We start from the raw sequence: 26,651 nt of genomic DNA on the forward strand, positions 1-26,651 counted from the left end.
TGAGGCAGGAGGATCCCTTCAGCCCAGGAGACCGAGGCCGCCGCGAGCTATGATGGTGCCACTGCATTCCAGGCTGGGCAACAGAGCAAGACCCTGTCTCAAAAAAACCCCGAAGAATCTAGTGCTGTTCCTACAGAGACACGTTGGCCACAGGCTGGGGTGGGCAATAGCAACCAAATATTGCATGGTAGTTTACGCGCTGCAGCCCATTTGGAGTCCTCAAATATGACTGCGCTTTCACAGATGAGTCCGAGACTCAAAAACTGTCACTAGTATAAGGTTGTCCAGCGAGTTTAGTGGCTGGGAAGCTGAGGGGTAGACAGGGCGGCTAGCGACGTGGGGCAGGCCTGGCGGTCGCCACAGACGACCTAACGGTAGGAAGATCTTACAGCCACCAGGAGCGTTCCGAGCGCCGCGGCGGGGGGACTGGGAGAGGGGACTGCGCCCAGGATGAAGGCTCGGGACAAAAGCAGTTGCGCAGACGCCCCAAGGCTGGGCGTCGAGTGACCGCGGGCGGAGGTCACCAGCGGCCGCTCCCCGGAAGCCACCCACGGACCACGCGCACCCCTGCACGCAGAGGGGGCCAGGGCTCCACGGGCGAGCGGCGACCCTGCCTCCCGGAGAGGGCGCGGCCTGCCCTGCGCGCTTCAGCCCGGGTGGCGGCGTCTCGGGCAGCACCACCAAGTCTCTCTCTGGAGGCGAAGGGATGGTCGGGTTTGCCCCATGTCCCTTCCTCTGACCGCTCCCTCAACAGTGCCCCGGGACACCCCGCCTGTGGCTCAGCCTCCCCCGCCCCGCGCTGCCATCTCCTCAGGGCCGGGCAGCAGGCGCCTGAGCTCCCACACCCCCGGGGTGCGGCCCAGCCCACAACCGTCACCTCAAGGACCTCAGGCGCCCAGCGGTGCTGGGCGGGGCTGGGGCACGACCGAGAGCATGCGCAGAGTGCCGGTTTCGCCCATCGCGCACGCGCACACACCTGCCCCGCCCCCACGCTGCGTGCCGCTCCTGGGTTCCGCCACGCCCGTCATGGCGGCGGCCCCGGCCGGCTCTGGCCCCGCCCCTCGGTGACGCGTCGCGAGTCACCTGACCAGGCTGCGGGCTGAGGAGATACAAGGGAAGTCGCTATCGCCAGAGTCGGATTCGCCGCCGCAGCCGCCGCCGCCGCCCCCAGGAGCCGCCGGGACCCTCGCGTCGCCGCCGCCGCCGCCGCCCAGATCCCCGCACCATGCCGTCGGAGAAGACTTTCAAGCAGCGCCGCACCTTCGGTGAGTGTCGCCGCGAGGGCGGCGGGTGCGACGGGGCCGGGGTCCGAGCTGTGGAGGGCGGCAGGGCCTGGGACGCCGTGAGGGGCCAGGGCCGAGCCGGGAGGCCGAGCGGGGCCGGTGGCTGCCGGCCGGCGGGGCCGAGGGACACGGGGCCCGGGGCCCCGTGAGGGTCCCAGGCCGGGGCCGAGCCGGGAGGGCCGGGGGCTGGTCTGGGCCGGGGCGGCCTGCGGACCCCTCGGAGGCCTAGGAGGAGGCAGCCGGCGGAGGGCGGGCGGGGGCCGGTGAGCTCGGGGCCCCGGGCCTGCTGAATCACCCCGCGCCCTCCGCGGCGGGGTCCCTGCCGTACCTCGGCCACCGCCGTCCCCGCAAGCGCGCTGTGGGCGAGGGTCGCGCTTCTGGGGCCCAAGAGCCCCCGGGGCCGCGCTGAGCAGTTCGGGTCTGAAGCGGGGCTGCGCCGGGACCCAGCGCGTCACCTTCAGGGCTGGTTTTCCCGTCGAGGGAGCCCGCCCGGGTGCGAGTGCCTCTTACAGACCCCAGTGCCTCGGTCGAGAGGAGGGGAACGTGCTGGGCCCCGGCCTCGCCGCGCCTGGGACGGCCCACAGCGGTGTTGACAGTTCCTGTCTGTAGCCCAGGGTGGGAGACTTCTCTTGGGTTTGCGATTACGTTCTCACCTTGACTCCAGGAATACCGAATACATCCCTTTTCTGCCGGTTCAGACTGGAAACCCAACTTAGGTGTCCTGGCATTTGGTTAAACCTGCGGGTGTCACCATCACAGTATTTACTCCGCGCAGATGATGCGAAGTGATTATTTCCCGCTTGAGCAAGAGAACGCAGCAGATCCAGATATCTGTTGTTGCCTAAGTTCCAGGCACCGGTTTGGTAGGGAAGCACTGTGTTCATCGCGGTGGACGGCGAATGCCTGCCGCCATCCTCGTCAGGAGCCCACACAGTGGTGCTGTTTGTCTGCTTTTGCCTAGTTTCCCGGAGTCGAGAAAGAGTTTAGCATTCATTTGAGTTTGGATATAGTTTTGCAGGTCTCATTGACCATTAATTTTTTTCTTGTGCCTGAGAAACTTCAGTAAATGAAAATGGACCTTGGCTTGCCAAGCATATCTTTTTAGACAGCCTCTTGAGGCAGTCCGTTGGTTAGCAAGACTTTACGCGTGCCTTTTTTGTTAGAAGTTTTCTTGTTAGTAACCCTAATGAACTCTTTACTATAGTGTTTAGGCTTATTGAGCCCTGAGAGCAGCATTTAAGACAGATTTTCTTTTCTTTTTTTTTTTTTTTTGAGACAGTGTCTCACTCTGTCACCTGGGCTGGAGTGCAGTGGTGCAGTCACAGCCCACTGCAGCCTCGACCTCCCGGGCTAAAGCGATCCAGCGGCCCACCTCAGACTTGGCTTCTGTTTTCACCAATGAAAAGTTAACTGGGAACATTTGTGTAGGAGAGATGCCCTTTTTCTCATAACAGAAACTATAGTTATTTTCTTTTTTGCTTAGTACTTTTGGGTTATTCTGGAAAAATCTCTGCGAAGAGTAGGTGGTAAGGGTAGGAAATGTGAGACTAACACATCCGAACAAGGAATTTCCTGGAACCTAAAAGTGGCCCTGAGGGTAGACCAGCAATAATGCTCCATTTTTTTCCCATTGATGTATGTATCTTATATATACTGTATTTTCAGGGTTTTTCCCTTGGCTCACCTTTATTTTGCCCCCTCCCCTTTAAATCTCTCTTTAATAGTCACTTTGTAGAAACGTCAAATATCTTAACAGCTGTTACCTTTCCTTGCTTCTGATTTTGGTCATTAAAAAAAAAATCTTTGTAGTTCATGAATATTTTGGTAATTTTGATCGTGAGTACTGACAGTTTTCAGACAGGTGTAGCACAGTAAGTGAGGGAAATGAATCCTTAGAGAGAACCTCTTTATGGAGCCTAAGATTAGCCCCAGTTAGCTTGAGTGGTGCTTTCTCTTTCCAAGTGAGGGAGTTTAAGGTTAAAACTGAATATAGCTCTGCTGATAAACTCTACCAGGATTGAGAGGGTTCTCAAAGTTGAAATGGATTTTAAGGCTCACTGAAAACAACCCCTTCCTTTTGTAGCTAAAGAAACTGGGTGGGGCCTGGTGGTGAAGACCATGGTCCACCTAGTGGCAGAGTCTGGACTGGTACCTTTAACCTGGCATGAATTCTTCCAGTCTCCAGTAGGTAGCCATCATTTCCAGTATATTAAGTGGACCAAGACTGTGTGAGTCAGGAGACATAGTGTGTCCTTGGAGATGTGTTGGAAAAATTGAATGAACTTCAAAAATTAAAATTGTGTGGGGGCATGGTGGCTCACACCTGTAATCCCAGCACTTTGGGAGGCCAAGGCAGGATCGCTTGAGTTCGGGAGTTCAAGACCAGCCTGGGCAACATAGTGAGACCTCATCTCTACCAAAAAAAGAAACCAAACAGACATAGAGTTGTTGTTGTGTGGCCCAGGCTAGTCTTTAACTATTGGCCTCAAGTGATCCTCCCACCTTGATTTCCCAAAGTCCTGGGATTACAGGTGTGAGCCACCACGCCTGGCCTGGGGGAGGGGGAATGCTTCAATTTCTCTCTGAGAAGTAAATCCTGGAAAATATGTGTAACTGAAATTTTACTTAAAATGACTGAAGATATCTCAAAACAACTTTGCAAAGAACGTGTTCATAAAAATAGGACACCTTAGGCTCCTACCCTTTGTTTTCATGTTTGTAAAGGCTTTTAAGGATTCTTTTTTGTTTTAGAAGAAAGGAATCTGGGAAAGTAGATTAGATTTTGGTGTGCATCTGGAGTAGTGTTCATTTCTATTTTACAGCTTTCATTCAGTTGTTGATTAACTATCTTCTGTGTACAAGCCTGAGCCCTGGGGGGGACACAGATTGGACTGGAGCTGGGTCCTTGACTGCCAGGGGGGCAATCTGTTGAGAAAGACAAAAACAGATGATTACAGCATTAGGAAACAGGGAGTAAAAGACTTGCCCTCCTTCTATGCCATTGACTGTGTTGTTGATAATGGTTTTGTTAAATATACTGTTAGCCTCTAAAACAGCTGTCTCCTGAAAGAATGAGAGTGGAGCATCAGTGTCTACCGTGTACAGCCAATTACTCCAGGCTCAGCACTGGATTTTCATTGCTGCTGGACAGCATGCTAAGATGCTCCTATGGGACTTGGGTGTTATTCTTTACAGCTTAAGGAAGTAACTTGTTTTTTATATAGTTCCCACCTTTCATGAAAATAATCATTTTTGTCTTTTTAGGTCGTGTTTTGGGAATAAATCAGGATAAAGGTAACTTTAAACACTATAGTTTCAGACTTTGAAACTTCATAGAGCCTGTTTTTTTCTTCTTTCCTTTTTTTTTTGTTTGAGACAGGGTCTCGCGCTGTCACCCAGGCTGGAGTGCAGTGGCATGATCTCAGCTCACTGCACCCTCCACCTCCTGGGTTCAAGTGATTGTCCTGCCTTAGCCTCCTGAGTAGCTGGGATTACAGGCGCCCGCCATCACGCCCAGCTAATTTTTGTATTTTTAGTAAAGACAGGGTTTCACTGTGTTGGCCAGTATGGTCTCAAAACTCCTGACCTCAGGTGATCCGCCCACCTCGGCCTCCCAAAGTGCTGGGAGTACAAGCGTGAGCCACCGCACCCAGCCAAACCTAGTTTCCTATATTAAAAAAATCTTTCCAGCTGGGCGTGGTGGCACACGCCTATAATCCCAACACTTTGGGAGGCCAAGGTGGGCGGATCACGAGGTCAGGAGATCGAGACCATCCTGGCTAACATGATGAAAGCCCGTCTCTACTAAAAATACAAAAAAGTAGCCAGGCATGGTGGCGGGCGCCTGTAGTCCCAGCTACGTGGGAGGCTGAGGCAGGAGAATTGGCGTGAACCTGGGAGGCGGAGCTTGCAGTGAGCAGAGATCGCGCCACTGCACTCTAGCCTGGGTGACAGAGCAAGACTCCATCTCAAAAAAAAAAAAAAAAAAACTTTCCCCTCTGCCTGAACGTTTCTACTTTTAGATTTCTTAGGATAAGCTTTTCAATGTGAAACATTCCAGGATATATGAAAGAGTTGTCACTTATTTGCTGGAGTGAATTAAATCGTGATTTACCCTATACACTGAAATAATCTACACTGACACACTGGAGGTTTTTATTGTGAACAGGGTCTGGGGTAGGACAGGCATAGGAAGAGGTCTCATACTTAGGAGAGGTGATGATGAGGGGTCACTGAGAACCTCGCTGGGAAGTAGAGAAGGAGTCAAAGGATAAGAGCCACTAGGTTAATTTTACTGTTAACAATAGCGAAATTTATCATTATTATTTTTATTTTTCATTTGTTTTGAGACAAAGTCTTGCTGTGTCGCCCAGACTAGAGTGCAGTGGCGCGATCTCTGCTCACTGCAACCTGTGCCTCCCAGGTTCAAGTGATTCTCCTGCCTTAGCCTCCCGAGTAGCTAGGATTACAGGTGCCGGACACTGCGCCCAGCTAATTTTTGTATTTTTAGTAGAGGTGGGCTATCACCATTGTGGCCAGGCTAGTCTTGAACTCCTGACCTCGTGATCCACCCGCCTCGGCCTCCCAAAGTGCTGGGGTTACAGGCATGAGCCACTGCGCCCAGCCACTAAATTTATCATTTGCATATTTATTCAATAGGAATATGCACTGGTATGAGTTTGCAATCTTTGTCGCAAATATGTTTATATTTAGTAATGTATCTTAGAAGCTGATTTTAAAGTTTTGGATGGGGAAACAGAAGTCGATCTCATGGCTGTACTTGAACACAGGAATTTTAAAAATTTTTATAAAGAGTGATACTAAAATTGGGCTGGGCTTGGTGGCTCACGCCTATAATCCCAGCACTTTGGGAGGACGAGGCGGACAGATCACGAGGTCAGGAGATGGAGACCATCCTGGTTAACAGGGTGAAACCCGTCTCTACTAAATACAAAAAAATTAGCTGAGTGTGGTGGCAGGCACCTGTAGTCCCAGCTACTCGGGAGGCTGAGGCAGGAGAATGGTGTGAACCCAGTGCAGTGAGTGGAGATTGCACCCCTGCGATCCAGCCTGGGCAACAGAGTGAGACTCTGTCTCAAAAAAAGAATGATACTAAAATTTTTTTTAATCCAAATGAGATTGGCAATGATATTAGAGTAACGTCATATTTATGTAGGTCACACCACATTTTTTCTGTCTCGGGAAGTTCATGACATTGATTATTTGCGCTTACCATAAGAATCAGTCCTACCATAGTAAATCAAGGTTATTTTGCTCATTTTTTTTTTGGAGGTTTTAAATAATGCCATCTAAGTCATATGTTCACATATTGCCTTTTTTTTTTAATACACATATTGCTTTGTAAATGACTTCTCTCTAACTGTATTTGGGTTTCTGAGAACTGAACTTGGCTTGTTTTTTTCCCTATATTGCCCACAGTCTAGTACAGTTGTTGAAATTATCAATAAGTGATTCTATTAAAAGGGAGAATAGATTTTTTTTTTGAGACGGAGTCTGACTCTGTCGCCCATGCTGGAATGCAGTGGTGCAGGGTCCACTCACTGCAACCTCCGTGTCCCGGGTTCAAGTGATTCTCCTGCCTCAGCCTCCCGAGTAGCTGGGATTACAGGCATGTGCCATCACGCCTGGCTAATTTTTATACTTTTAGTAGAGACGGGACAGAGTTTCACCATGTTGGCCAGGCTGGTCTCAAACTCCTGACCTCAAGTGATCTGCCCACCTCAGCCTCCCAAGGTGCTGGGATTACAGGCATCATATTCCATTCTCTTGAGCAGTTTATTTTCTCTTAGGCACCATATCATTAAAAAGCTGGAAGTGATAAGGGAAAAATTGCATTTCCTGGTTTATAATGGATTCCATTTCCAACAAAGTGTGGAAAATTAACAAAAATTGAAGTTAATATTATAGGTGGTAGTGGTCTTTGGAGGAAGGATTGGGACTCATGCAGTGGGTCTGCCTTGTATATCTGACCACAGACTTTGGGCTCCCAGTTCCTTGAAACTAGTTGTCCCATATTCCTGGTCTTTGTCCTATCACCTGATAGAGCCATGTATGTTATGTTGCCCTTGGCCTTAGATACAAACTTGTATCAGATTTGAAGTGTTCATGTTTTGTTTCTTTAAGTCCTAGGAAAGATGTCTTCACTGTTCTGCTGTGCCACAGCTAACAGCTGAACTTGGATGTAGAAACAGCAGCAGTGCTGGGAAGAAGCTGTCTGGCCCTTAATAATGCTTCTGTCTCTTCATTTCATTGCAGAACAAAGAGTAGAAGATGTCCGACTTATTCGAGAGCAGCATCCTACCAAAATCCCGGTAGGTAGTCTCAGGCCTCGGTTTCAGTCATGAATGTACACAGAGGAGAGCACTGCATAAGTGCATCCACCTGACAGGGGTTTTTACAGGAATCACCAGACAGCCAAACCCTGGGTGTCAGTTTCACAACCTAGAGAGAGGTATCCTTTTTTTTTAAGAGACAGGGTCTCACTCTGTTTCCCAGGCTGGAGTGCAGTGGTGCGATCATAGCTCACTGCAGTCTCAGCCACCTTGTGCTCAAGCAGTCCTCCCTCCTCAGCCTCCCGAGTAGCTGGGACTAGAGGCGCACGCCACCACACCTGGCTAATTTTTAAAGTTTTTTGTAGAGACAGGGTCTTGCTATGTTTAACAACCCAGGCTGATCTCAAACTCCTGGGCTCAAATGACCCTCCACCTTGATCTCTCAAAGTGCTGGGATTACAGGCGTGAGCCACTGGCTGGCCTCGGGAGCCAGGATTTCTGTACTGCCTCCAATTTCTGCTCCCACTTAAACTCAGGCAGGTGGAGCCCACACCCTGATGTTTCCTTGGGGAATATCACGCTTCTGAACATGCCCGCTAGATAAAGCTCTCAAACTGAACAAGGAAGGTGATGACAGCTTGACTCAGCCTTATACAGAACCCTATGTAGGTCTCACACAATGGAACAATGTACAAATAAGCATTTTTCTTTCCCAAAGAAGCATGTAAAGATTTCGCATTCCTGCCACTCAACTTCTGTTTGTTGTAACAGGGCAGAAGAATTACTGTATATAGAGAAGATGTCCGCAGCGTTCAGTAAACACAGACGCTAATGAGACTCAGAGGCTCATCTGTGGTCAGATATTATAGCAGCTTAGAACTAAAAAAACAAAATATTTTGCTCTGTGGAAAGGAAGTATGGTGAGGAGCTGTATTCATTTATTTATTTATTTATTCTGAGACAGAGTCTCGCTCTGTCGCCCAGGCTGGAGTGTAGTGGTGCAATCTCGGCTCACTGCAACCTCCACCTCCCAGGTTCAAGTGATTCTCCTGCCTCAGCCTCCCGAATAGCTGGGACTACAGGCATGTGCCACCACGCCCAGCTAATTTTTGTATTTTTAGTAGAGACAGGGTTTCACCATGTTGGCCAGGATGGTCTCGATCTCTTGACCTCATGATCAGCCCGCCTCGGCCTCCCAAAGTGCTGGGATTACAGGCGTAAGTCACCACACCGGCCTGATGGCTTTATTTAAATTCATAATATGAAACTATATTTGTTCCCTGTGTAGTTCAAATACATATATGTGTGTGTGTGTATATATATATATATATATAATATATATATAATTTTTTTTTTTTTTTTTTTTGAGACGGAGTCTCGCTCTGTCACCCAGGCTGGAGTGTAGTGGCGTGATCTCGGCTCACTGCAAGCTTTGCCTCCTGGGTTCACGCCATTCTTCTGCCTCAGCCTCCCGAGTAGCTGGGACTACAGGCACCTGCCACCACGCCCGGCTAGTTTTTTTTTGTATTTTTCTAGTAGAGATGCGGTTTCACCGTGTTAGCCAGGATGGTGTCGATCTCCTGACCTTGTGATCTGCCTGCCTCGGCCTCCCAGAGTGCTGGGATTACAGGCGTGAGCCACTGCATCTGGCCTCAAATATTTTTATTTTTAACCTCATTTAAAGAAATATTATATCAAAATGAAAGTACCAGGTCATTATGTACAAAACTTTGTCTCTAGAACCAGCTAATAATGGACTCTACTTGCCTTGTCAAATATAATTTTTTCATGTCAACTAGACAGTCTCTAGTGTGGAAAAACATTGAGCATATTACTATAATTAGGAACTTACACATTTATTAAAACACATGCATTTACTTTTTTTTTTTTTTTTTAATGGATGAGAGGTTATGTTTCCTAGGTTGGCCTGGAATGCATACCCTCACCTCCTTATGTACCAGAACAACCAGCCTGAGTCACTGCGGCTCCCAAAACACATGCATTTACTTTCATTGGAACTTCAGCTGACCAGACGCGGTGGCTCACGCCTGTAATCCCAGCAGTTTGGAAGGCCAAGGCGGGTGGATCACAAGGTCAGGAGTTCGACACCAGCCTGACCAACATGGTGAAACCCCATCTCTACTAAAAATACAAAAATTAGCTGGGCGTGGTGGTGGGCGCCTGTAGTCCCAGCTACTCAGGAGGCTGAGGCAGGAGAATTGCTTGAACCCGGGAGGCGGAGGTTGCAGTGAGCCAAGATCGTGCCACTACATTCCAGCCTGGGCGACAGAGCAAGACTCTGTCTCAAAAAAAAAAAAAAAAAAAAAAAACTTCAGCCATGTCTCAGGATATGGTAGTTTTGGAATTGAGAGTTTCAGATGTTTTGTGCTTGAAGCTAGCTCCCAGCCTCTCTGCCTTGGTAAGGCTTGAGGTCTTTTTCTGACTAGATATATATTTTTCATGGTTCCAAAACTGAAACAGAATGAAAGGATACATAGCCAAGTATCTTCCTTCCCCCACTTCCTACCTGGTGGCAGCCATATCGTCTCTCTTGTACCATATTTTGTAAGGGGCAGATGTCTAAGCTAGCAAATGATCACTCTTCACAGGAGAGCTATGAGGAAACTAGTGAATGTGCTGTTTCAAAGCCCATTTTGGCATGTGCCAGTAAGGATGTAGGAGGCATTTTGTATATTTTTAATTGTTGATGACTATTTTATTTATTTATTGGAGACAGTCTAGCTCTATGCCGTAGGCTGGAGTGCAGTGGCGCAGTCTCAGCTCACTGCAACCTCCGCCTCCTAGGTTCAAGCTTGTCTCAGCCTCCAGAGTAGCTGGGAGGGATTACAGGCACCTGCCACCACACCTGGATAATTTTTATATTTTTAGTAGAGATGAGGTTTTGCCATGTTGACCAGGCTGGTCTCGAACTCCTGACCTCAGGTGATCTGCTCGCCTCACCCTCCCAAAGTGCTGGGATTACAGGAATGTGCCACCATGCACAGCCTGGTGACTTTTTTTTTTTTTTTTTTTTTGAGACGGAGTCTTGCTCTGTCACCCAGGCTGGAGTGCAGTGGCGCGATCTCGGCTCACTGCAAGCTCCACCTCCTGGGTTCACGTCATTGTCCTGCCTCAGCCTCCTGAGTAGCTGGGACTACAGGCGCCCGCCACCATGCCCGGCTAATTTTTTTTTGTATTTTTAGTAGAGACAGGGTTTCACCATGTCAGCCAGGATGGTCTCAGTCTCTTGACCTCGTGATCTGCCCGCCTCAGCCTCCCAAAATGCTGGGATTACAGGCGTGAGCCACCGCGCCTGGCCCTGATGACTATTTTAAAATCACTTCTGGCTTCTTTTCCAGGTGATAATAGAACGATACAAGGGTGAGAAGCAGCTTCCTGTCCTGGATAAAACGAAGTTCCTTGTACCTGACCATGTCAACATGAGTGAGCTCATCAAGATAATTAGGTATTCAGTCACCTTTGTTTCATAATAAATTTCCTTTGAGTAACTTCTTATTCTTTATGAAACTTACAGATAAATCTTTAGTTCCGGTTAAAATCTTTAAAAAATATTTTTCAGCTGAATTCAGTTCTGATTCAGTTATGATTAAAACCATTTCAACTTAATTAAACTATAAAATGTTTCTTTTTTTGAGGTTTTATATTACTTGCTAGACTGCAGATCCCGTTTCTTTCATCATAACATCATGTAGATGTTTCCTGTTTAAAATCAATGTTACAAGTTACTAAGGTTTTGTACAGCAAGGCTAAAGAGAATGTAGACTCAGTGAGTGGCAGTAAATGGCACAGGCTTAGATCTTAGAATAGTTTAGAAACTGTATTTGAACTGCTTTCTCACATTAGACACTTTAACAGCTATTCAGACAGTATACTAGTTTAAAATCAGCCTAATGTGTGACTATAGCTCATGTCAATATAATCAAAGGAAATGTCCTGTGCTTTATGAGAAGTATTGGATTCAAGAGCATTTAGAACGTTTTCATATTTTATTGATCAGAGTGGGTGATATTTTAACACATGCTTCATCCTTCTTGTATTGTCAATATTTCTTCACGTTGTTTTCTTTCAATAGAAGGCGCTTACAGCTCAATGCTAATCAGGCCTTCTTCCTGTTGGTGAACGGACACAGCATGGTCAGCGTCTCCACACCAATCTCAGAGGTGTATGAGAGTGAGAAAGATGAAGATGGATTCCTGTACATGGTCTATGCCTCCCAGGAGACATTCGGGATGAAATTGTCAGTGTAAAACTAGAAAAAATGCATCTATTCTAGAATTTTTTAAACCCTTACCAAGGAAAAAAAAGGGATGATACCAACTGAGATCGATCAGTTCATCTAATCACAGATCATCAGACAGTAGTGTTCCCACCTAGGAGTGTTAGGAAGTTGTGTTTGTGTTTCAAGCAGAAAAACTGAGCTCCAAGTGAGCACATTCAGCTTTGGAAACTATATTATTTAATGCAGGCTAGCTTGTTTTCAAATTTTAAAAGTTTAAAAATAAAATACTTTGCATTCTAAGTTGCCAATAAAATAGACCTTCAAGTTATTTTAATGCTCTTTTCTCACTAATAGGAACTTGTCATTCCAGCAGCAATTTAAAGGCTTTCAGAGAGACCCTGAGTCTTCTCTTCAGGTTCACAGAACCCGCCGCCTTTTTGGGTAGAAATTTTCTACTCAGCTAGAGAGATCTCCCTAAGAGGATCTTTAGGCCTGAGTTGTGAAGCGTAACCCCCGCAAAACGCATGTGCCGTCACAGTTGGCACAAATGCAGGGTAAACGGGCTGTGTAAGAAAACGGCCCTGACTGTAAACTGCTGAAGGTCCCTGACTCCTAACAGAACCACACCCAAAGTCCACACTCTTGCAGGGGTAGACATTTCAGGTTTGGTTTGTTCTCTAGATAGTTACACACATAAAGAACACCACTCAAAAGGAAACTTGAATAATTTATAATTTTGATCTAGTTTCTTAAAAGACCCTGGAGAAAGAGTGGCATTTCTTCTGTTTCAGGTTTTGTCTGAGTTCAAACTAGTGCCTGTGTTGTTACGGAAAGCAGCAGTGTACCAGTGTCATTCTGGAGTACAGCGGGAGAAACCACAAAATAGTGTAACCGAAAACATTAACATTCAGACATACTCCCTTCTGCCTTCTGGCTTAAAGCTGTGGATGATCCACGTTTTTGTTTTTTTAATGTTAAATGTGTAACTCAGTATTACTGAAAAGGTTCCCACATTTTGAATAGTAGCTATCAGTTAGGTCAGACAGCCATCAGAATTCTCCCACACCAAATGCATGTCAGTTGTGGAGAAAACATAGCAAAAAGAGCCGTACACTCTTTACGGATACTAATGTCAAGAGTTAAACCTCCTCAGGTTCAACCTGTGATAAAAGACTAGTGCTTCCCACTACTTGCATGGGGTTCACTATTTATTTACAGTTTTCTTGGGAGTATCACAGGAAAATCACAATTACACCACTTTAGACCCTATGTGTAGCAGGTCACAACTTACCCTTGTGTGTTTAGATGTGTATGAAATACCTGTATATGTTAGTGAAAGCTGTTTACTGTAACGGGGAAAACCAGATTCTTTGCATCTGGGCCCTCTACTGATTGTTAAAAGGAGTTCCTGTCACCTGCTTCCCCCACCCCACCCCCCCGCATGCGTCTGTCCACTTGGCTAACTTTTAATATCTGTATTTTTACATTATGTAAATTCTTAACTGGCCTGTCTTGTTTAGACTGTATACAACATATCTGACATTATTGTAACTACCGTGTGATCAGTAAGATTCCTATAAGAAATACTGCTTTTAAAAAAAAAAAAATAACATGCTGAGGGGTGACCTATATCCCACGTGAGTGGTCACTTTATTTATAGGATCTTTAAAACAAGTACATTTTTAATGAACTAAGTTGAATAAAGGCACAATTAAAAACTGTCATCAAAGCTCAGTTTAATGGGATCCGTATTTGAGACTTGGATCCCACACTGTTTGTACTTTCCAAAGCCAGGCTGGTCCTCTCGTGCAGAGGGGGCACTCACATGGAGGAGCACCGCCCTCTGAGGGCCTCTGCCTTGTCAAGGGCACCCTCCACCTTGGCCAAGGCCCTGCCACCATGTCTGGCCTTTACAAAGCCAAGTCCTCAAGAACTCACGTGCCACGGGCTATGAGGATGGATGTGAATTGACCTACATGTTTTGTGGGAATAAACAAACACCCAACAACCTACTGCTGTAAACCACCCGCCACCGTAAGTATTAGGTATGTGTGTGTGGTCGAGAAAGTGTACCCTTGGGGGACCCAGTAGGGAGCTGCTGGCACCGTGTACAGATACACTTCAGCACTCAGACCAGACAAAAAGTGGCCAACCTCATCATCTAGGGAACTCTGAGCACAGCTCCAGTTTAAGTAGGCACCTAAAAGTCTGTTGAAAAATACAAGGGAGTGACCTGAGAAAACTGCCTTCCCAGGCCAACTGCTCGACAGAAGCGTCTGTGTCCCTTGTCCCGTCTTCAGAGCTCCCCGTGGGTGCTGTATCCCCACTCACTTCCCTGACATCACCAGTGCACATGCTCAGTATGTTGCCACCTCCCAAATCCAGAAGGGTGTGGTCTTAGATGCCATGGGAGTGATTCTGTACGTTGCCAAGTCAGTCACAGGCTGATGTGGCAGCTGGTGGCTTGTGTCACTATGTCACCCACCTCCACGGCAGGCCTGCTCCCTCCCTGGGAAAGAGCCACTTCAGGGTAGGGCCACATTCCCAAGGTATCTGAGATCCATTCATGCCACCTTTCATTTTTATGGAAACTCGTGCTGGAACATCTTTAACCCCAAATCAGGAATTTCCATCTTTGTTATTAGCAGGGACACTTAAAAAAAAGTATATAAAACTTGGCCAGGTGTGGTGGCTCACGCCTGTAATCCCAGCACTTTGGGAGGCTGAGGCGGGCGGATCACCTGAGGTCCGGAGTTCTAGACCAGCCTGACCAACATGGAGAAGCCCAAGTCTACTAAAAAATACACAATTAGCCGGGTGTGGTGGCGCATGCCTGTAATCCCAGCTACTCGGGAGGCTGAGGCAGGAGAATCGCTTGAACCAGGGAGGATGGCGTGAGCCGAGATTGTGTCACCACATTCCAGCCTGGGCAACAAGACCGAAACTCCCTCTGAAAAAAAAAAAAAAACACACAAAAAAACTTGGCAACTTGAGAGAGAATCAAAGATTTAAAATCAGGTATCCCTTTTGTAAATCTGAGAGGGTAGAAAGGATGGAACCCCTAGTTTGGAGATTCAGACTGATTTGAAAAGATGGGTGCTTCAGCACCCATCTTTTCAAAAGACCTAGTGAAATCACAGAGCCTTTTTTAAAATTTTTATTTTCAGTACATTAAATTTACTCATAAAAACATTCTAAAAATGTACAATTTGTCCTTTTTAACAAAGTATAATAAAACATAAAAACCCCAAAAACAGAATACTTGACATTTACAATTCAAAATCAAATTAGCGGAATATTAAATATTTACAAAACTATATCTTTTAAAAATATTTATAAAGTTACATGCAATTTTGTAGAATTGACAAAAGAATGGCTCAAAAATGGGAGAATTTTCCTTCATTCCTAAAAAGAAAATATGTCCAATAGAAGCTGTGAAGGTATCTTGAGTACACAAGGTGTCCAGTTTCAGTACCAAAGCCTTCTCTTTTTGTGCACGTAAGACTCATACATGTGATGAGGGCTTGTTACAATGCACGTGAGGCCGCGGCAGATGGCCACTGCCCCCTTCCTTGGTGAACAGTGGAGCAATGTTAACCTTTGGCCTCAACCAGCACAGTATATGGTTTTCTAGAATATTGCGAGTGTTGAGTGTTGATTAAAGATGCTTTCATTCAGACCCTTGGGACTTTTCAACAAATTCGCCTCTTCAGAACCCATGGCTTTCAGTGCGACCTGACTCATTCTTTGGAAGTCACCTGCATGCTGGAAATGGCAGCCACCCCCGCTCAGGTCGCACAGAACTCTCCTCTGGGACAGCAGTCGAGTCAAGCAGGGAGACGGCTTTCCTCACAACCTTGAAGACCACCAGTCATCACGATGTACAACGAGCAAGGCATAAAACAAAACACTGGGAAGCAGGAAGAGTGACAAGAAAATGACAGGGAGCAAGGAGGGTGCAACCCAGTTCCCATTTGGCAAGTGCCTAAAGCCCCGCTCAGCCTCTGTTCAGATGGGAGACGTTCCAGCTGGGTGATGTTTAGGCAAAGTCACTACCCCGCCCCACTACTGTGCCCCAAGACAGAGTCTGTGGTATAAACTAACTGTGCTGACTTTGGACAATAAAGGACCTAGAATTCTAAGTACTGAATTAAAAATACGGAACCTACTAACACTACTATATTAACAAGCTGACTCCTGTAATCTTTTGGAGATGACAGATGATACTGGTTTTTAAAATACCCAATCACATATATGCATTCAAGAAAATATTTTGTCTTTATTTTTATTACAAGTGCTAGCTCCCATTTCCTCAGTGCTCTTTAGCAATGAGTTTTTATGTTAAACACTTCCAACTGTCAATATTACCGTGAAATCAACATTAGAAAATAAGGTAGAAAACTGAGTGGTTTGCTTACAAAATAAAACGAAGGATTAAATAGCTGTTGTATCCCAACATCACGTTCTGCTTCCATCTCTACATTCCACTTTCCCCATTCTTGGAGGTTAAAAAAACAGGGTTAGAAACTTTAATATCTGACAGACTACAAAGGGCAAAGACGTGGCACGTGGCCAGTGCCACACCTACCTGGTTGCCACAGCATTCTGAAACAGACCGTAATTTCAGGAAAATGACTAAGTACTTGAAAGGGTCAGTATGTTCTGTGTTTTCAGATGAGGAAGTCTGATGAACGCAAAACGCTCTTCAGGCGCGCCGATCTTGGTTGCTTTTGGAGAGATGCATCCGAGCTCACTGCTGGCAAACTCTCAAGTCCAAGTGTGCGGCTCCCTCAGGAAAGAGGCCTCACGGATGGGTGGTTCCATTTTCTCTGCACTGTGTAGTTCCTATTTACAGCTCACGATTCTCGACTTCGGACAGCCTCCCTGGAGATGTCACACACTGCCCATGCACGTTCAAGATGACTGGCAGCTCCGCAGAGGCCTTCGCTGCCGGGAACAGAGCCGTGACAGTGTCGGAACTCATCTACCTCAACACTGAATGGCAGGCTTCAAGTTGAAAAGTTTCTGTTTTAATGTTTTGCTGGATTTAAGGTTAACCTCTAATACTTATCAAAATAGTTACATGGGTAACAACAGACGCTTTCATTCCCCTATACTGACCACTAAAACAAAAATTTAAATGTTTTTTCCTTTTGTTATGAGACGGTTTTCAACAATTTCAGTGTTGAAATAGGATTTATTTAAAATATTTCTTTGTTTAAAAAACCAAAAAATTTAAAAGTTTGGCTTTCAGCACATATCCAGGCCACTGTAATGGCCTTCAGAAATATTAAAATCGTAAACATCAATGAACACTCTAAGTCTTCCTTTAACGTAATATGAGAAGGTCCAGTCTAGTACTCTTTAAGGCAAAGTTGTGTCAGTTCTCATTATTTTGACATTTTGTAGTGTTTATAATTTAAGAGATCAACGTAACATTCCCCTAAATAGCTGTTGTAATAAGCATCACCATTACTTCAACACTGTAATACTGTGTACCATGAGGAGAAGAGGTCTGTTAATTCTGCATTGCATAGAAATAAAATTCAACTAAAATAAAACTAAAAAATTCTACTAAAAGCCTGTCATAAAAAAAATGTAACAACTTTCTGCTTTAGTTTCTATGAAGTTAGGAACTGCTCTTAAAATTGAACCCTCACATCACAATGCGTCATTCTAGGGTATTCTTTTGATTTACATCAATTTTTCATGAGGCTGATTGTCCCATTTTAAGAATAGTCTGAATATTGTAATTTTTTAAAAAATAAGTATCCAACTGCAAAATCCCTGGCAAGATTTTACCAATCAGTATTTTAACATTGAAGACTTTCGCATTTTAGATAAGAGTATTATTTGAGCAGAAAATTCCCTTTAACCTTGAAGATTTAAGTCTGTAAATTTCAGACAAAAGGCTTTCATTTCCGTGGGTTGAAATTTAGAGATCTACAGTGAGGACTTTTATTACTACCTAACCAAAACCAGACTTGCACAGATCTCGTAGCTCTCGGGTGTGTGGCCTCTTGCAAGAGTCCTACCACTTCCCACTGTTTTCCAAGTAATTTTTAACGGAATTAACTATCAATACACAGCCTAATACAAAAGTTGACAGGAGAAAATTCCCAATCTTTTGCTGATAAATGACAGGACTGTATCATTGTTGAAATGTCTGTCTCAGGTGTGAATCCACTAGCGATAAGCCTCAGGGTTGGAGGTTCTTGGGGAGCCCGTGGGAGATAAAGCAACTTGCAAACTCTGCTAAGGACGTGCAGCATCCTCACAGCCACTCACAGAGCTGCGCTGTCGCCATGCCCCCTCGAGAGGTCATTTGTAGTGGAAGATCGGGCTCAAAGCCACTGACCGGCTGGGAAGAAAGATACTCTCAAAGCTTTGACGACTATGGATTCTCTGGGACTTGGACCCTTAGAAATTAAGTTGTTGCGAGTAAACTATTTCTATTTAATAATGTAGTTTAGATTTATTTGCAGAAAAAAATTAAAAACCTGAAACTGCTACAAGTGCTTGGAGGAGGGAAGGAAATACTAAAACCTCTGTTGCGTCCCAAGTCGAGTAGCCTCTGCTGGTGCTGACTCTTTCAATATGGATTATTGGAGTCTCTTGCACTGACTGTTCTCAGAGGAGTTTGGCTCCCAGAACCGCAGAGATTTACATCAGGGTACATTCTTCTGTAGTGCAATCCTTAAAAATCCCAGAGATTAGTGCTAATCACTTTAGGAACAGAACAAAACAAAGTCGACATTTTCCCTAGCCCAGGGGTGTCAGGAGTCCGGCGGGTGGAACTCCACTTGGAGAACTCCAAGCTCAGTTCTCGATTCAGACCACGTGTAGCTGCCCTGGAATTGACATGTGAGCCTAGGAGGGCCAGTGATGGCAATGCTCTTCGGGAGATGTGGCGTCTCTGCACTGCAACCAAAAGTGTAGGTAGCCGATTTCACCAGCCACAGAGATGCCCACTAGGCAAGTTCTGACACCAAGCTCCAATCTAGGGTTTTGGCAATAAATCGAGTTTGATGCACTTCTACGCTAGATTTTCTATTCAGTCTAGGAAAAGTAAAGCACCTTTGGATTAAAAAGATTAAGCTCAACAGCAACTAGACTTCTCAGTTTTGTATGTAATTTTCCTTAGGTCTCCACGGCTTAATAGTGTTCTGTTGCCAGAGAAAAATATCAATCTGTGGAGTCCAGACTTTCTGCTGGAGGGGCGTATTTCAACCTAAAAGTACCTAGAGAGAGGGGAAAAAAGAGGTCAAATTTGAATGACTGTAGAATCACCACCAACCACCAATCTGTCCAGTCATTTCCAGAGCCACTGGGCAAGATTCTGGTGCTAGAAATCTAGGCCACCCGTCCTGACCGTCCTGCCCCTGCAAAATGGGACCTAATTTTACAAGTTTATCAAATCCAACCGGGGTGAAATGACTCAGGAAAAGTTCGCAACCTTTTTCTTTGGGAGCTTCCTCTGGGAGTCAGGCTCTGCACACATCAGGCGGGCTGCTCTAACATGAGTCCTTTCACTGGGTGAGGGCAGGTGAGCGCTGGCGAGTGCCTCTGGAGATGCAGCCAGCTTTATGAAGGGAGGCACAGACCCACCCGGGCCCGCATGGCAGAGCGCCTGTCAACCCACCTTGCCTGCAGACCTGCTGAGTCAGCAGGTGTGTTTCTAAAAACTCTCCAGGTGGCCATGATGTACAGGCAGGTCTGAGAATCACAGATCTAGTGCAACCCTTAGAAGCAACTGCAAGTCTGCAGAGATCAAGTGACTTTGGCAAGGTGGCACCGTGAGTTGTCAGAGTTGGGACCCACTTTCCCAGTCCCCAGTTTCCAAAACAGACAGCAAGAAGAAATCTATTATAATAACTACATCAGACATCCACTGGGATTTGACTGAAGGAGACAAAAAAATAGTGGAGATAAAACAGGAGGGAACGGAAGATGCAGCAGGGCTGAGGGGTGACAGCCCCCCACACCCACAGCCGCGCCAGCAGGGAGGGGCAGAGGGGACAGCGAGCCCCACCCCAGAGGGTCCGGACTGTTGATGCGCCACAGCCTGAGGGCCCCAGTGTAAGCCAGGGGGCAGCACTGAATCCCTCACACGTGCCTCTCTGGGCTCGAATCAGGACACGGCAGCCCAGGCAGGCCCTGTACACACTGGCTAAGCACCTTCTAGAACCAGAGGCTGTCTGAAATCATCATGGCCATTTTAGACCCAACAGCAGCCCTTCTGGGGACCTCACAGCCTATCATGAAGATTTCCACGCGCTTTCAAAGAGCATTCGAAAAATTATTTGCTTTACAAAGAAGTAAGTTTACTCTTCATAAAAACCAAGCATCTGTGTGCATTGGTCCTGCGGGAGCCTGGTGGGCGCGGCCATGGCGCGCGCTTACCTGGCCGGTTGAAGTCCATGGACGGCTGTTTGCAGTCCTGGGCGCGGTGACCAGTGGCCCCGCAGTTGTAACAAGATAGGTTCCCGCTCTTTTTGTGACTGGAACCATTGCTACTGCCCACCAGTCCTTGGGTCTGGTACACCCCTGCTGTCCCTGCCATGAAGTTCTGCATGGGTGGCACGGCAAACGTGGACTGCCCACTCAGGACAGGGTCTGGGGTCCCACTGCTGCTGTAGGGGGCGTGCACGACGGGGAAGGTGGAGCCGCCGCCGTACTGCTGGGCGCTGACGTAGCCGCTGCTGCACATGGGACTGAAGGGCAAGAACGGGAAGGTGAACACGGACGGACCGGAGAACGGGTGCTGGAAGTAGTTGGCGTAGCTGACAGTCAGGCCACTCGAGCCGCAGCTGCCGCTGCAGCCACAGGATGTGCACACAATGCAGCCCGGCGGGGGTGGGGCGGGCTGTGGGGGTGCCGGGGGCTGCTGATGGTGGTGGTGGTGGTGGTGGTTCGGATTCGAGGCAGGAATGTTTCCTGTGGAGCCGCCACCGCCGCTGCTGCTATAGAAACTGCTTTCAGGGACGGAGGACAGCGCCGGGCTGGAGCTGGGGGCTGGGCAGCTGGGCAACGTGGCCATGTTGGCAAAGGACGTGGAGGGGTGGCTGCTGGGAGAGGCAGTGTTGCTGTTTGCACAGAAGCCACCCTGCAGGGGGCCCACTGGCATACTGCTCATTGCAGAAAAGGCAACTTTGGTGTTGGCTGTGTACAGAGCAGTCCGGGGGTTTATTATTGCAGGGGGCACACTTATTTGCACATTATTAGGACAGGAAGTTTGCCCAGAAATGGCAGAATCAGCAGGAACAGATGACGACAGCAGCAGTTTGATGGGCGGACGGGCGGCATGGAGGACTGTGCTGGGCGTCCCCGTGGTGGCCGTGCTGGTCTCCACCACCAGGGCCGGTTGCTGTGCTGTCTTCAGCACCCTGTCCAGCGTGGATGCGTGCACGACTTTGGTCCGGGGACCAAAGGAGACTGTGGGTGACATGGAGCTGCTCTCCGAAAGCCCAGAGAGAACCTGCACAGGCTGGTGGGGTGCAGACGTGGGCAGCACGTCCATCATGGCGCTGCCAAAGCTCTTGTCCACTTTCATGCTGCTTCTTGGTCCAGATCCTTTATTCCTTTCTTCTAGAGACAAAAGTGAGTGCACAGAGGACGAGAGGAGCTTCATGTCCGCGCTCCCTCTTTCCGGCTTGTGCACGGAATTCAGCATGCGGATGGGTGCGATGTGTGAGGCTGCGCTCAGCATCTGCGGGGGCAGGGGGTGGTGGCCTGATGGATTGGAGCTGGCCTCATTCTGCACAGGGAGAACCTGGGCCGTGGGTCTGGCGGAACTGGAAGTGAAGTGATTCAGCAGCATCACCGGCTTCTCCTTGTCAGAGCTCTCCAAGTGAATCTCCACACCTAGAGAGGGAAACAGAGTGGTCAGTGCCATTCCACAGCTGGGCCAGGTAGAGCCAGCGCCGCGCACGTGCCCTTACGTCTGTCATTCTCCTCAGCGCTGTCGGAGCTCTCTTCCCGGGCCTGCACCCCCATGGGGCTGGAGGAGGAGCTGGAGTACTCCGAAGAGCTGCCTTCCCGGGGCAGCTGGTGATGGGGCTGCTCCACTTCCACTCGCAGCTCTGCAGAAAAGGGACAGAGGAGCAGCCATCAACTAGCGCCCCTGCAGGCTCAGCCCCGCCCCATGCCCCTGCATCACACTGTCGGCAGGTGCTCCTTCCAGGGAACTGCAGGGCTCTGAGAGTCAGAAAACGAACACAGTGGCCCAGGCCGCACGGTGACGGACGCAAGCAGAGATTCAAATGGCAGCGCTACTCAACACCCCCTCAGCCAGGGCCCTGCCTGCCCCCACCATCAACCCCAGAACAATGCCCTGTGTAGGGAACCCCCAGCACACCACCAGGAACTATCACAACACTACACCACACCCCATCTCATGAGGCCAGCCGAGTCACGGAGATCTTTTCAGCCAAATCACCACCTCCTGCCAGGTTTTTTTTTTTTTTTCCTTCTGAGCTACTGCTCTTCCTATTTCTATTGTGAAGAAAACCTGGCTCCTCTTGTGAGACAACAGAGCAAGCGTGCCAGATGTCCCACCCTTTCTCAGAGGGGAGGATGAAAACCAAATCGCTGAGACTGCGGGTCCCCCAAAGCAGGAAGGCCCATGGAGAACCATGTCACTGATGGGTCAACATTAAAGGCACTGACTTAAATGTGGCCTCTGGGCACCAGTCCTGGGAGGGGGGCAGGCTACTCCCATCTCATTTCTGTTCACTCCCACGCGCTCACTCTCACTGTGGCAGTTTCTGGACCTGATCCTTCTGCCCAAGCAACTTCAGGAAGGTGACTACCCTCTAGCTCCTAAGCCAAAACTGTCCCTTCAATTTTCTTATGGCAGAGACTATAATAGTTAATAGAAAATGAGTATAAAAATTTAAAAATGTAAAAATCAAATAGGTGTGATTTGAAATCTAATGATCAAAAAGAACACAAGGCCCTCTCTGTGTCTGTGTAACCCACCTGCCCGGCACACCTGCCCTCTCTGTGTACGAGTAACCCACCTGCCCGGCACACCGGCCCTCTCTTTGTATGAGTAACCCACCTGCCCGGCACACCGGCCCTCTCTGTGTATGAGTAACCCACCTGCCCGGCACACCGGCCCTCTCTGTGTACGAGTAACCCACCTGCCCGGCACACCGGCCCTCTCTGTGTATGAGTAACCCATCTGCCCGGCACACCCTTGTTCACCTGCTGCATGGCTGCCCCGCCCCGAATGCACAGGCCCGACGTGGCTGGTGGGGGGCACTCGAGCCACACCACTGCTGGTGACCAGCGATGGGGCAGAGGGATTCAGGCACCGTCTCTCTGACTTCTCCCTGTGAAATAATCAAGCACAGGAACAAGTGAGCACTGCCTCCCAGTGCTGCCTCATATGCAGCTTCGAGATGGGTCTACTCCCCACCACAGGGAAATTCCCCCCAGAGCATTAAGGCAAGGAAATCATTCTGATTGGTCAAATTTACTATAAAGCTCCTTTCCTGTCAAACCTAAGACACATTTGTAGAACTTTAAAAGCATGACTAGGCCGGGCACAGCGGCTCACGCCTGTAATCCCAGCACTCTGGGAGGCCCAGGCGGGCAGATCACCTGAGGTCCAGAGTTCGAGATCAGACTGGCCAATATGGTAAAACCCCGTCTCTACTAAAAATACAAAAAATTAGCCGGGCGTAGTGGCAGGTGCCTGTAATCCCAGCTACTTGGGAGACTGAGGCAGGAGAATCGCTTGAACCCGAGAGGCAGAGGTTGCAGTGAGCCAAGATTGCACCACTGCACTCCAGCCTGGGCACGACAGAGCGAGACTCTCTCTCAAAAAAAATATAAATAAATAAATAAATAAAAGCATGCATAAGGACTGGATAAGCAACAGAAACTAATCCAATCACTAGTATTTAGCACTGGAAGCCTCAGCACTCCATTCGGCACATGAGAAACGGAAATAAACACAGGTTTCAAAACCCACTTCACACTCACTTTTCCAGCTCCAGCTGGGTCTTGAGCTTCTTCTTTGCCCCCATGGTGAGAGACTCAAATTTATTCAGATCTTCTTCAGTAAGGCTCAAAAACTTTCACAGAAAAAACAAATTACAAAGTTACGGAGACATAAGTAGGACTCTGAGAACAAAGAACTTGGAGTTGAATTCAGTACATTTATTCTGCCTCTGGGATATGCAAACAGACCCAGCTGAACTCAGCAATTACAGGCTGGGGAATCCTGGACCTTTACTCGCTAAATGACTTGGCGTCAACGGTTCAAGTCCGAGACGAGGTTCCGAGCAAGAGTGTCCCTGGCCCCTCCAGGGCCCCTTCTGTGCAGGCCGTGTGGATGGGTGCACCACCTCACAGGCTGGTGGCTCTGCCAAAGGCGCCCACTTGCCCTCTGCTCTGTGAGTAAATACCAGCAGGTACACGCTTTGGGGCAGGTGACTAAAGAAAACGTCTTGCATAAGTCACAGTTTGAACCACCGTGGAGATGCAAGTTATGATAGCGTGCCACCCCCACCCTCCCCAGGACGGCCCCATCACAGTGCAATCCCTTCAGAACTCACCACCCTCTGCGGGATGGTCGTCTTTTTTTTTCCTTTTTTTTTGAGACAAAAATCTCGCTCTTTTTTTTTTTTTGAGACGGAGTTTCACTCTGTCACCCAGGCTGGAGTGCAGTGGTGCAATCTCAGCTCACTGCAACCTCCACCTCCCGGGTTCAAGCAATTCTCTGCCTCAGCCTCCCGAGTAGCTGGGATTACAGGCACCCACCACCACGCCCAGCTAATTTTTGTATTTTTAGTAGAGACGGGGTTTCACCATCTTGCCAGGCTGGTCTTGAACTCCTGACCTCAGATGATCCACCTGCCTCGGCCTCCCAAAGTGCTGGGATTACAGGCGTGAGCCACCGTGCCCGGCCAGGGATGACAGCAACTTTGTCAAGTAGCAAGTGATCCAGAAAAGCAGATGCCATCCACGCTGAATGGTTGTGTGGCTACTCCATTGTGTAGACTGGTGCTACGCAAACACACCAGCCTCTAATTTTCATGTTATTTCCTAACATGATTTGTGGTTCAGGCCATCTCAATGCAAACAAAAGAATAAAACATTTAAAACTAATTATGAACAAGGTTAGTAAAATCTCTACTTTTTAAGATTCACAAATCCTTGGCCAGGCAAGGTGGCTCATGCCTGTAATCCCAGCACTTTGGGAGACCGAGGTGGGCAGATCATGAGTCAGGAGTTTGAGACTAGCCTGGCCAACATAGGGAAACCCCGATTCTACTAAAAATACAAAATATTAGCCAGGTGTGGTGGGCACCTGTAATCCCAGCTACTCAGGAGGCTGAGGCAGGAGAATCGCTTGAACCTGGGAGGCGGAGGTTGCAGGGAGCCGAGATCGTACCATTGCACTCTAGCCCAGGTGATAGTGCGAGACTCTCCATCTCAAAAAAAAAAAAAAAAAAAAATTCACAAATCCTAAACAAAGGGTATGACAAATATACTTACAATTTGGATTTAACTATGTAGTAAAAGCTTGATTTCTAGGTTCAATTGTAGATTTTTCGAGAAATGAAATTTTTACATAGATAAAAGCCACCAAGCTGATTTGCCCACCAGAGGGAGTCCAGAGCTCAAATACCTTGTATGGGTTTAATCTAGTTTTATCATTGACATCAAGACTTAAGAAATTTCTGAATTTTTGTAACAGTGAAAAAATGTTCCTCCTAAGAATTCTCTAGGTACGACTGCTTGGAAGATGTAAAATGCACCCATTCCTCTAGACCTGGCCTGCCGCAGTGTCTGCGCCAGCTATGCCGAGAGATGTCTAAAAGTGGCACCGCGCCAGAGCTCAGGATTTCTGTCCACAGCAGGGCTCTGGGGACAGACTGTCCCTCCCGTCACGCAGAGCGTCTAGTTTGTGAAGGTCCTGAAGCACCTAGACAAGCTGTTTGTTTACAACATGTCCTGTTTCTGTCTGGCTGCAGCTGCAGGCGGCCTCTGCAAAGCCCACCATCCCCTGTAAGAACAGGCGCTGCGCCTCGGCCTCCCTACTTCCTCCACCTTGTGTTGGTTTTGGAAACTCAATTCCCCCAGGGAGGCCTTGAGAAAACAATCTAGCAATTCGGTACGGCCAGCCAGGCAACCGACATACCTTCTCCATGGAGAGCTGCTTAAAGACGGGGTAATACTTGTGCAAACGCAGTTTCCTAAGCCAGTCTAGAATCCCGTTCTGCTCCTGGGTCTGAGGGGTCTGCAGACTGGAAGGCATGAGGATGGCAGGCGATGTGTCCATCTGGGTCCGGTAGGCCAGGGCTGAGCCCGCGCTGCCCGCATGGGAGCAGTGGGGCAAGGGGGCAGCTGAGCCAGCCGGGTGCTGCCCGTGGTGCTGGGCTCCGCTCTGCGAGGACGGGATACCAGCCACTCCACACACAGGCCTGTGGGACAGGGGTAGGAGGGACACAGAGAGACTGTGGCTTCCACAACCACAGACTCCACCACAGACCTCACTTCTAGGCCTTTCTGTGCCAGCCTCTGCCTCTTGGCCAGCCCTGTTGTCACAGGCCACCCTGAACTGCAAACACTGGTGTGCTATGACTGCCCTCCCTCCCCAACCACCTTTCTGCAGCTAAGATTTCTGTAGTGCATGCCTGCGCACATGTGTGCATACACAGGCAGCTGATGCCTGCGCGCATATGTGCATACACGGGCAGCTGATGCCTGCGCGCATGTGTGCATACGGGCAGCTGATGCCTGGGCACATGTGTGCATACGGGCAGCTGTGCATATACACACGCCTCTGCCTGTGCTTGCGAGCATGCGTCTACTTGTGTG

The 26,651-nt window shown here is 48.2% G+C and overlaps 2 protein-coding genes across 4 annotated transcripts in view; one reads left to right on the forward strand and one right to left on the reverse strand.

Moving 5' to 3' along the window:
- Window positions 1-356: 356 nt before the first annotated feature.
- MAP1LC3B (microtubule associated protein 1 light chain 3 beta) lies at window positions 357-13,540 on the forward strand. 2 transcript variants are annotated; one of them, XM_054453327.2, is made up of 5 exons: window positions 415-1,265; window positions 4,548-4,577; window positions 7,560-7,615; window positions 10,936-11,042; window positions 11,670-13,540. In XM_054453327.2, the coding sequence occupies exons 1-5, from the start codon at window positions 1,226-1,228 to the stop codon at window positions 11,842-11,844; spliced, it is 408 nt and encodes a 135-aa protein (XP_054309302.1). In that variant the 5' UTR covers window positions 415-1,225; the 3' UTR covers window positions 11,845-13,540. The 2 variants fall into 2 exon arrangements, with proteins under 2 accessions (XP_054309303.1, XP_054309302.1); XM_054453328.2 differs by lacking the exon at window positions 4,548-4,577 and having other exon boundaries at window positions 357-1,265.
- Window positions 13,541-16,071: 2,531 nt separating this feature from the next.
- ZCCHC14 (zinc finger CCHC-type containing 14) overlaps window positions 16,072-26,651 on the reverse strand; it is an 85,072-nt gene continuing 74,492 nt past the window's right edge. Inside the window, exons 8-13 of one of the 2 annotated variants that reach the window (XM_054453283.2) lie at window positions 25,972-26,254; window positions 23,808-23,899; window positions 23,025-23,152; window positions 21,758-21,898; window positions 20,220-21,680; window positions 16,072-19,057 (exon numbers count right to left, since the gene is read on the reverse strand). In XM_054453283.2, the coding sequence (XP_054309258.2) occupies window positions 19,002-19,057; window positions 20,220-21,680; window positions 21,758-21,898; window positions 23,025-23,152; window positions 23,808-23,899; window positions 25,972-26,254 (2,161 nt within the window). In that variant the 3' untranslated portion in view covers window positions 16,072-19,001. Of the gene's footprint in view, window positions 19,058-20,118; window positions 21,681-21,757; window positions 21,899-23,024; window positions 23,153-23,807; window positions 23,900-25,971; window positions 26,255-26,651 lie in introns of those variants that run through there. The other variant, XM_054453282.2, reaches the window with a different exon arrangement.

Source organism: Pongo pygmaeus, chromosome 18 (genome assembly GCF_028885625.2).
Source record: "Pongo pygmaeus isolate AG05252 chromosome 18, NHGRI_mPonPyg2-v2.0_pri, whole genome shotgun sequence".
In the NCBI taxonomy this organism is placed as follows: domain Eukaryota; kingdom Metazoa; phylum Chordata; class Mammalia; order Primates; family Hominidae; genus Pongo; species Pongo pygmaeus.

What these genes read in the sequence shown, in the direction of transcription:
- MAP1LC3B (XM_054453327.2), top strand. Translation starts at nt 1,226, where the DNA reads ATGCCGTCGGAGAAGACTTTCAAGCAGCGCCGCACCTTCG. An exon ending in GGGAATAAATCAGGATAAAG is followed by an intron (nt 4,578 to 7,559) that starts GTAACTTTAAAC and finishes ATTTCATTGCAG; the next exon opens with AACAAAGAGTAGAAGATGTC. An exon ending in AGCATCCTACCAAAATCCCG is followed by an intron (nt 7,616 to 10,935) that starts GTAGGTAGTCTC and finishes CTTCTTTTCCAG; the next exon opens with GTGATAATAGAACGATACAA.